The sequence below is a fragment of the Zea mays genome, chromosome 8, assembly GCF_902167145.1.
Source record: "Zea mays cultivar B73 chromosome 8, Zm-B73-REFERENCE-NAM-5.0, whole genome shotgun sequence".
NCBI lineage: Eukaryota > Viridiplantae > Streptophyta > Magnoliopsida > Poales > Poaceae > Zea > Zea mays.
This window is the reverse complement of record NC_050103.1, coordinates 119,685,295-119,695,890: the sequence shown is the minus strand read 5'-3', so window position 1 is coordinate 119,695,890 and position 10,596 is coordinate 119,685,295. Positions and strand designations below refer to the sequence as shown.

General features: G+C 40.5%; 2 protein-coding genes across 2 annotated transcripts; both read left to right on the top strand.

Annotated features, from left to right (window-relative positions):
• The first annotated feature begins 2,353 nt into the window (after positions 1-2,353).
• Positions 2,354-3,941, top strand: LOC118473212 (uncharacterized). Its single transcript, XM_035961979.1, has 6 exons — positions 2,354-2,665; positions 2,746-2,990; positions 3,097-3,315; positions 3,400-3,492; positions 3,579-3,680; positions 3,768-3,941. Exons 1-6 carry the CDS (start codon positions 2,506-2,508, stop codon positions 3,939-3,941), a joined length of 993 nt encoding a protein of 330 aa, XP_035817872.1. The 5' UTR covers positions 2,354-2,505.
• Positions 3,942-4,325: 384 nt separating this feature from the next.
• LOC109939276 (uncharacterized) lies at positions 4,326-5,512 on the top strand. The gene is made up of 5 exons (XM_020542579.2): positions 4,326-4,418; positions 4,556-4,639; positions 4,737-4,778; positions 4,900-5,148; positions 5,226-5,512. The coding sequence occupies exons 1-5, from the start codon at positions 4,341-4,343 to the stop codon at positions 5,262-5,264; spliced, it is 492 nt and encodes a 163-aa protein (XP_020398168.1). The 5' UTR covers positions 4,326-4,340; the 3' UTR covers positions 5,265-5,512.
• Positions 5,513-10,596: the final 5,084 nt, after the last annotated feature.

Genomic DNA, 10,596 nt, shown 5'->3' with positions numbered 1-10,596 from the left:
GGTGTGTCAAAATAATAATGCTTAATCACAAATATTCTTTCTCCAAATTACTGAATATGATCTAAAGGTATTTGATTTTAGGGAGTATGTGGATTCATTGATAAATCAGCAGCGCCAACATCTCACACCTTCCAATACTCAGGATTTGGTTGATAAGCATTTTGCTGATTGGTTGGAGCAGAAGGTACAAATTTAATTCTTTGCTTAGTCAATTCAGTATTTGTGCTTATCTGTTTAACCATATATGCAGATACTACTTAGTGATGATGGCTTAAACATTACTGGAATTACGCGAGCATTGGCTGGAAAACCAAACAGATGTGGGATGCGTGACAGCGAATTTGTTATAAATGGTTTTAGGTTCCATACTAGGAGTCGTGAGAGCAATCGCTTGACACAGAATAGTGGTGTCGTTAACACTACAACAGATGGAACTAATTATTATGGAAGACTCACTGACATCATAGAATTGTCTTATAAAGATGATTATAAGGTGGTTCTGTTCAAATGTGATTGGTATGACGTTCATCACCGCAATGGCATAAAACATGATGAGTTTGGATTCACCCTTGTAAATTTCAAACGATTGATACACACTGGAGGCAAGATAGATCATGATCCCTTTGTTTTCTCTTCACAAGTATTCCAAGTGTTTTATGTGGAGGACCCAAAAGCAGATGGATGGAATGTGGTAGTATCAGTAAGACCAAGGGATCTATTTGACATGGGTGCTGAACCATCTGGTGGTGACGACGATGAAACGACATAATTTTGTAGGAGAGCTAATATATTTTCAGTCATTTTGTTACAATGACATTTTATTCAATGCTGCTGTAATCAGTGAGAATCTTGTACGGCATATTCTTAAAATATAATTGCAATATGATTTAATTTCAGAAAGTTGTCAACATGTCCGAATGGTGTTAATCAGTAAGCTTGAAGTCCACATTCGATGCAGCATCACATTTGAAAACAACTTTTTCATTATCGACTATCCTTAATTTTTTTCATGTAAAAAACATAAAAATTCAGATTTTTAAGAATCTAAAGTTGAACCAAATACACCCTAAAAATAACTAGAACCATTGTAATAAATCTTATAAAAGGTGTTGTTTCTTTGGGCTAGAGCTTTTGAGCTCTTGGAAAATCTAGCTCTTTGAAATATTGGCTGAGAGCTTATAAATGTTGTTATTGACTTTGGTAATATGTATTTAGCTTCTCGAACCTTAAATATATGTTATAAAAAATATCAGTGGCAACCTTTACGAAACGAAGGTAGTAGTTTTTGTACTTTTTTTAATAAGACAAAGTTAAACTTTGATTTTTAAAAGTCAAACATTATTTGAATTTAAAACGTGTGTGGAATTGAAAAATCGATGGCTAGCTAATCAAATTGGTCGATAAACTAGTCAACGTGATCAAACTAAAAAAACGTTGCACTTTATTACTTGAGAAATTTTCCAGTTGAAATTTTAAAAGAATAAATCTAAATAATTAATGAAGTGTTTCTTGGCGCGCTTAAACTTCTCGAAAATATTGTGCTTTCGGCTTTCACGCGTATATCCGCGCCGAAAAATTCCCCCCGTAAAGTGTTGGAACCACCCTCCCATCTTTCTCGATCACACCTCCTAGAAATCTCCTCCGGTTCTTCCACCTCCCTGTAGTTCCCGCTCTCCTCCCACCATTCTCTTCGTGCTCCTGCTCCATATGCCCTCCTTCCAGTCTGCTGCTTGATGATCCATCGCCCAGCTGCTGGTTGATCCGTCGCCCAGCTAGTAACAGATTTCTTCGTTGGTGCAGTAGTACCATAACTGACCCACCCTCTAATCTTTACTCCGATCTACAAGGTACTGCTGTAGCCTGACTCAATCAATGTGATTTTACTGAAGCATTCACCGATTATACAATCATTTGTAGCCACAAATGCACAACGTTTTTAATCTGCTGTCAACGATTGCAACTTTTTTATTTCAATCTGGTAATTCTTAAATCAATATGCTGTCACCGAATGCAATACTTTTAATTTTGATCTGGTAATTCTTAGATTAATCTGCTGTCACTGAATGCAACTATTTGATTTTCATCTGGTTATTATTAGATTAATCTGCTATCACCGATTGCAAATATTTTGATTTTGATCTGGTAATTCATGGATTAATCTGCTGTCACCGAATGCAACACTTTTAATTTTGATCTGGTAATTCTTAGATTAATCTCTGTCACTGAATGCAACTATTTGATGGTAATTCTTAGATTAATCTGTTGTCACCGATTGTAACTTTTTTTAATATCTGCGTCAGTACTGGAGCATTGAATTCTATTGTTCTGAGTTCTGTTTACCAAATTGTCTGCAGTTGCACCTTGTGTTACATGATTTTAATTAAACTGCATAAGACAAATGAAATTGTTATTCTTATGCTGGCTGTGTAATCTTGATACATCCTATTTCAATAATTTTTAGCATCTCCTGTAATCTGAAATGTTAATCTAGTAGGAAAAGAAGTAATGCCAATGAAACACAGAAGACTACAAAGTCTGAACTTAGAAGCTGAGACACAGGAAAACGTGGAACAACATGAAGATGTCCAAGATCCACAACCAGAGCTCACCATTGGGTTTCTTGAGGGAGAAGCGCCAACAAGGAATAAGTCATTCAAAATAATATGTGAGTTTGTCATTTTGTTCTCAAACATTCTTATAGATATATGAACATCAATGTATGATCCATGACATTATTAATTTAAGGGCAAAATGGAGTTGTTCGAGAGGTTTTTAGAAATTTCCGAACAGCTGAATTGTGGGATCTGAAAGGAGGAAGAGTACTAGTTGAAACTGACAAGAATGGCATTCCCAATCAGTGGTCTGAATCCATTCTCTCGTCATACCTTGGTGAGCTTGCACAAAATTCATCATTTGCACCATTACACATTCCGAGATGGGACAACAAATTATTCAAAGGTCCAAAGGAACGCATCATCAAAGATGTTGAGGTACATGATATTTTTCAGTCTAAATCTTGTGTTTGTGGTGATAATTTTTATTCTAAATCTTGAACTGCAAATCATTCACCTATTGATCTTTCAATGTTTTCAATAGAAAAAAATTATCTATAGTAGCGAGACAAAATGGTCTACTCGAGATTGGATTCTTAAGACAGTGAATAAAAGGTGGAGAGACTACAAGTCAGACTTGAAGAAACAATACTTCAATCCAGATAAGAGGTCTTTTGACCAGATTGAAAAGGATGTCCCTGATGGTGTGAATGAAAATCAATGGAGTTTTCTGTTAGGCATATGGTGCAGTGAAGCACATCAGGTTAGGATTGCCACATACAATATTTTTTCAATCAGCAGTGTAAATAAATATTTTTATTTGCATTAACTAATGTTGCACTCTTAGAAATTATGCCGGACAAATGCGGAATCTGGAAAGAAGCAGAGGCATCCACACACTAGCGATAGGAAAAGCCATGCTAGACTTAAAAAGGAGATGGTAATGGCTTTGTCTGTTATCTTGTTTCCATTTTGGAGTCACTATGAAAACAAAATGATCCTGTCAGATTGTGTTCTCTTGCACAGGAAGACAAGAAGAAAGGAAGCATCACTAAAATTGATCTTTGGGACGAGTCTCATAAGAAGAGGAATGGGAACTATGTCAATCAAAATGTGCAAACACTTATAGTATTCACTGGTTCCTGTACTACACTTTAAATTAGTTTTTATTCAAATTGTCAATCATTTTCTCTGTTAATTTTATGAAATTTGAAGGGTAAGGCCTTCGATGAATTAGAGAACAGGAGAAAGGACAAGGGGACACTTTCTACTAGTGATTATGATGATGTGTTTGAGAATGTCATAAGAAAAGACTTGAACATTCGTGGGTACTATGATGATACATATTGGAGCAATGGAACTGATTCACATTCAATCAGAGGAGAATAAAATGATTAGAAGGGACCTAGAGCTTGCTATTTCTGGGTTTAGGAACATTAGAGCATTCCTAGAAAAAAAGTTTCTAGAAGAGGAATTGCTAAGCACAATTCTAGCTACTGGATCTGGAAGCACCACAGTAAGTGGCTTTGTCATTTTTGCAGTATCAATTTAATGCACACTTTGGTAATCTACTGTCTTCCATTACTTTCCAGCAGGTTGATACTAAAGACAATGAAAATGTCTCATTGCAATATGATAATGTAGAACGATCCAGTTATGAGAAATCACCTTCACCATACAATGAACAGGCAACCCAAATTTCCTTTCCTGCAATATAAATTTAATTTTATATCATACTTCATAACAGACTGGTTGTAGTATTCTTGTCCTTATATATTGCTGTTGCAGATGTATACTAGAGATTATAATATTGCCAAGGTGGGTTGCTCTGATCATTCAGTACCAACTGACAACATAACTTTCAGGGTAAGTCAGGAATATTACTAGGTACTTGATTCATGAATTTCACAGTAGACACTGTTATATATTCAGTTCAAAGGGATTGATAAGAATTTCTAGTCTTAGCTAGCACTATTAATTATTTGTGCCTTCTGTATTTACAGGAATCACAAGTTACAAGGTCTAGTGACTTGAACCAGGAACTCAACAATGGATCACTATCTCCAGATAAAGAAATGTCTGATAAGGTTAGTACTAAACAACATTGCATTACTTGAAATTTAGTACGATGTTCATTACAGATGTGTCTTCTGTATTTACAAAGCTCAATATCATGTGTCACAGGAAACTCAAAGCAAGCAACAACAACAAAGCAAATTGCAACAGGTATCTCCATATCGATTATACTTCCATGCTTCATTCTATTTCTTTGAATATGGATAGATCTACTTGCAGATTTTCCAGTATGTACATAAGCATTTGTTTGGCTACTCTTTTATTCTTGTAGAATAAACAGAAGACTGTCTTGTTGTACTCAACAAGGAAAAGAAAACAAGGCCAAGTTGTTGCTGTTGGTAATCTTATATCTAGAGATACTACTCATGAAATTGGAGGAACTGTACTTGGGGATGGATATTATGCTGTTGCGGTTCATTATCTTAACAATGTTGAAGATGAAAGATTACCTCGACCACACGGAGATCTTAAAACTTTGGAGGATGCTGTGGGCATGTGTGTTGCTTGGCCTCGCACACATGTGAGTGCGGATTTCATATTTCATTTGATCTAGATAGTTTATTAGTGTTTATGACACATCCTGTTGCTTATTTGCAGCTTAAAAGAGTGAAGCCAACTACTGAGAAGCGCACTTGAATGGTTAGAAGACTGAAGATGCAACTAATGAATGAGCAAGTGTTATAGTGGAGAGTAGTTCTAGGATCAAAAGTTCTAGTTGTCAATCTACTTGTTTAATTGTGTTAGGAACCTCATTTTATTCATTCTTGTATGTCTAATCTACCTCAAGACCACTTTGTTTGGATTGAAAATACTTATGTATTGTTGCTTACACATGAAGCATTTAATTGATCTGTTATATATATGAACCTTGTGTCTTGTATATATATGTGCACAAATTGAGTGTTTGTGTATAAGCAAAAATTAGCAATATAAAAATAATTTGTGTGAATAATAAATTTACAAAATAATACCTCCTAGTTGTCCGTACGCTTGTAGAGACACTATATAATGTCTCTACAAGCACGAATTGAACCTCATTGCAGAATGTCTCTACTTAGATAAAGGCACAATAAAAAGACACTAAAACTGTCACTATATTTCTAGCGACAATATATTTTTGTCTCTAAAAGATGTCGCTATATTTATTAAGGCATAATTAAACGCCTTAAACAAATGGCACAAATAATGTAGAGATACTATGTAATCGCCTCTAGAAAGTCTATCTATGTTTATTGAGGCATAATAAAATGCCTCAAACAAATGTCACAAATAGTGTAGAGGTACATTGTAATTGTCTGTAAAAGGTGTCGCTTTGTTTATTGAGGCATATTTAAATGACTCTAAAATGAATGCCGCAAATAATGTAGAGCCAATTAACGAAGTGTCCCTACAGATCTAGAGACATTGCATGGGAAGGCATTCTTGAGACATTTTAAGACTTGCCTCTACATTTGCTAGAGACATGAAAAAAATGTCTCTACCATTCAAAAAAGTTGCCTCTACTAGCCATTTCTCCTGTAGTGGTGTTGATTTGCACTTCATCCACCATTTGGCACAATTGAATACTTGAACCTTTTGTGTTGGGCACTCAATCACCAAAATACTTAGAAATGGCCCAAGGGCACATTTCCCTTTCAATCTCCCCCTTTTTGGTGATTTATGCCAACACAACACAAAGCAACACATAGAAGTGCAACATTAATTCAAATAAGAACAAGAATTGTTTTTTGATTCAAATTTGGCATATTTGGATCATTCTTTGCCACCACTTGGTTTGTTCTTGTAATTCAAACTCAATTTCCTATCTCTAAGTCAAACACACTCGTAGAGACATAAAGAGAGGTATTCCAAGAGAAATTGATCAAAGATTCAAAAACTCCCCCTTTTTCCCCTTTTTCCCATAATCAAACATTCTCCCCACAAGAGACCATCTTTTGACAAAGAGAGACACTTAGAGTATTTTGACAAATCAAAGCTTCTAACTCTACTATTTTCAAAGTTCTCAAGTGGTAGCTGATCCATTTGCTTGCTTTGGCCTTAATTTCTCCCCCTTTGGCATCAAGCACCAAAACAGGATCATTTTTGGCCCTTTAACCCCATTGCCTTACCAAAATCTTCAATTAGAAAAAAAGGCAATAAGAGCATGGAGACGACCTTGGAGTTAATTACCCTCTCATCGGAGTGCAGTGGAAGTCTTTCATGGTCCAAGTCCACCTTTCCCTTTCAATCCACTTTTGAGACAAACAAGTAATCTCAAACACAAGGTTAGTCTCAAAGTGTCAAGTTGTAGCATGCCTCCCCCTAAATAAGTGCATCACTTGCAAATGGACTTGTGAGGTCCGGGGATCATGTGTACAACTTGAGCACCATAAATAAGCAACAATATGCATAAAGGAACATGATCAAAGGCATAAACACATGTATGCTATAGATCAATCCAAGTTACGCGAATCTAGGACATTTAGCTCACTACGCAGCCTGCAAAAGGTTGATTCATCTAGAGGCTTGGTAAAGATATCGGCTAGCTGGTGAAAGGATCACGATGCCCAAGAGGGGGGTGAATTGGGCTTTTCTAAAAATCAACACTAATTAAAAGCTAAGCAAGAGCTAAGCAAGAGCCCAACTTCACCCAAACAACTAGCACTAAGATAATAATACTAGAAATACAATAATGCTAAGACAATACTTCAAATACTTGCTAAACAAATACACAATGTAAAGTGCTTGAATTAAGTGCGGAACGTAAAGCAAGGTTTAGAAGACTCCTCCAATTTTTTCCGAGGTATCGAAGAGTCGGCACTCTCCACTAGTCCTCGTTGGAGCACCCGCGCAAGGGTATCGCTCCCCCATGGTCCTCGCAAGAACCAAGTGCTCACTACGAGATGATCCTTTGCCACTCCGGCGCGGTGGATCCCTCGAGACCGCTTACAAACTTGAGTCGGGTCACCAACAAGATCTTCACGGTGATCACCGAGCTCCCAACGCCACCAAGCCGTCTAGGTGATGCCGATCACCAAGAGTAACAAGCCATAGACTTTCGCTTGACCAAGGGAAGCCTAATGCAAGTGGTGTGTGCTCTAGGTGGCTCTCGCTAGCGCTAATGAGGAACAAACGCGGATTAAGATTCTCTAATCTCCTCACTAGGCTTTTGGTGCTTGCAATGCTCTAGCAATGTGCTGGAATAAATGTGGAGTGCAAGACATTGAATATGGTGGGTGGAAGGGGTATAAATAGCCCTCACCCACCAACTAGCCGTTACAGGCATTTTCCTGCGCACTGGCGCACCGGACAGTCCGGTGCGCCACCGGTGCGCCAACGGTCGTTTCCAACGGCTAGTTCTGACAGTTAGCCATTGGACTCATGGCACACCGGACAGTGAGCAGTCACTGTCCGGTGCACACCGGACAGTCCGGTGTGATGTCCGGTGCACACCGGACAGTCCGGTGTGATGTCCGGTGCGCTGTCCGGTGCGCCACTAAAATTCAACTCTGAAACCTGCGCTCTCGGTTTTCTGTGTTGGAAAGCCTCTTCCCAGGGCCAGCCTGGCCCCACCTGACAGAGGGTGCACCAGACAGTCCGGTGCACACCGGACAGTCCGGTGCCCCAGGGCCAGAAACCCTAACTCTTGTTTTTCAGCTGATTTTCAAATCGGTTTTCGTTCTAACTTGTGAGTGAGTTCTAGAGTGACACCTAGCACTGTATGTGAGTGTGATTGTGCACCAACACTACACTAGAACTCTCTTGGTCAAACTACTCATCGACAACCCCTCTTTATAGTACGGCTAAAAGAGAATAAAAGACCTAACTAAATCACGAGTGTCCACATCTCCTTGACACTCGGACTCCGTAGTCCTTCACCTTTTGTTTCGTCGTTTTAGCCGTCGCTTTGAGTTCTTATCTCTAGGATTGTTTTCACCGTTGTAGTACTTCTGCCTGTAATGCGACCTAACTTACCATTTGTCTCTGCAAAACACACATTAGTCACATATAATATTACTTTGTCATTAATCACTAAAACCAACCAGGGGCCTAGATGCTTTCAATCTCCCCCTTTTTGGTGATTGATGACAACCCTACAAGATTTGTGAGAGTAGTTTGTTTTGAAGTTTCTGTCAATAGAAAAGATGGTTAGTTATACTCAGTAATCTTTGATAGAAAGAACGTGTACCATAATAATAAGAGTGAGCGCATACACATCGTAAGATTCTTGTTCATATAAAAGTGAAGTTAAATCAATGAATCAAGAACTAGAAGACTGGTGATAAAATATAGGGTGAAAACATAATACACACAGTCACTCATAAGCAACGAGAGTATATATAGAGTTTGTGAGCCAAAAGCACCAAGCTAGTACAGAGAGTAGCAAGCACATATATTACATCAAAATGACTCTCTACTAACTCTCTAACTCCCCCTAGCTCTCACAACTCATATCTCTCCCCCTTTGGCATCAAACACCAAAAGGGTACCCGAAATCTGAAGCGGGAGGAGGCGGCGGGGGCGCATCCGGTCGCGGTCGAGGCAGCAGAGCGAACGCCGGCGGGGGGTCAGAGTCAGTCTCGGATCCAGGATCTGCTGTAGAAGCTGGAGCTGGTACTGACTCAGACTGAGGCCACGCTGCAGGAGCTGCCGGAACAGAAGTGGTCACAGATACTGCCACAGCAGTAGTGGTAACAGCAGATGCTGGTGGCACTGGCGGCTGAGGGCAGACAGAGCTGAGAACCGGTGACGTGAAAGCCAGAGTGACCGACCGGAGCGGAGAAGAAGGACCAACAATAGGAACAGGGGGTCCTGACTGAATCGTTGGCACAACAGGAGCGTGAAGCGGAGGAGGTGGAGCAGACTGAACCGGAGGAACTGAGACACCAGAATGTTGTAGCATAAGAGCCATGAATGCCCTGCTCTCAGCCCAATCCTAGAGTAGCTGCTGCTGAAGCGAATCCTGCCTGTCCTGTATGGTCTGAAACATCGAGAGCATCCTATCGGATAATCGGGTCTGCTCAGCTGCCAGGTGAGCCTGCTGCTGAGTGAGAGACTGGAGAATCGAAGCAATAGCAGGGTCAATAGCCAGAGGGGCAGCAGGGCTAGCACTAGAACTCCCAGCCTAATGATCATGTGAGCGTGGAGGCATAGGAGGCGGAGGCGAAGGCGGAGGAGGAATCCCAAAATCATCATCATCATCATCATCATCATCAACTGCTGCATCCTGAGCTCCAAACTGACGAAGAGCAACATCCTCGGCCTGAGAGTCAAAAACTGGAGCAGAAGCTGGCACAGGAGCCTCAGGTGCAGGACAGTAGGATCCAAAAACAAGGCGTGAGGCCTCAAGTGTGCCCTGAAACTGAGGAGGCTGAATCAGCTGCGCAAAGATGTGGCACAAGTAGTGAGCATATGGCAACTGTTGACGAGCACGAATGCCATCCAAAACGGTGTCCTCGATCTCACAAATAAGGAAATCCACGACGTCAAACTCAGAGTGAGAGACCAGGGCACCAAGGAGCCAGAGCTGAATATGTGTGGTAGCCTCCCTGTATCCCATCCTCGGCAGAAGAGTCCGTCTGATAAGCTCAAATAAGTACTTGGCTGCTGTAGTAAAATCTGCCGGTGAACGTCGCGACCCATCTGAGAAGGGCGGGCGGAACAGAGCCGCGACGTGAGCTATACCCGGAGCCACACCGCCGTGAGGGCGACGAGGAGGGTCAGAGGTGCCGTAGCAGAGGCTGTGAAGTCGAGTCATCGATTCGGTAAATCCAAAGAGCTGGCGGATCTATCTGGCAGTAATGGTGACATCCTATCGCTCAAAACGAAACCTCATCCAGTGATGATCCGGGTCTATCCATACAGACGCGTAGAAGACTCGGACCCACTCCTCAACATACCTGCCGCTGGTAGTCAAAAGGGTCAGAAGGCCAGGCAGATATGTGAGGTACGCCTCAGAGTCAGCACCGGCGGCAAGCAGAAAAGCTGG

Coding starts and splice junctions, on each gene's coding strand:
- LOC118473212 (XM_035961979.1), top strand. CDS start 2,506: ATGCCAATGAAACACAGAAGACTACAAAGTCTGAACTTAGAAGCTGAG. Junction 3,316..3,399: donor GGTGCAGTGAAGCACATCAG/GTTAGGATTGCC, acceptor TTGCACTCTTAG/AAATTATGCCGGACAAATGC. Junction 3,493..3,578: donor CTAGACTTAAAAAGGAGATG/GTAATGGCTTTG, acceptor TCTCTTGCACAG/GAAGACAAGAAGAAAGGAAG.
- LOC109939276 (XM_020542579.2), top strand. CDS start 4,341: ATGTATACTAGAGATTATAATATTGCCAAGGTGGGTTGCTCTGATCAT. Junction 4,419..4,555: donor CTGACAACATAACTTTCAGG/GTAAGTCAGGAA, acceptor CTGTATTTACAG/GAATCACAAGTTACAAGGTC. Junction 4,640..4,736: donor ATAAAGAAATGTCTGATAAG/GTTAGTACTAAA, acceptor CATGTGTCACAG/GAAACTCAAAGCAAGCAACA.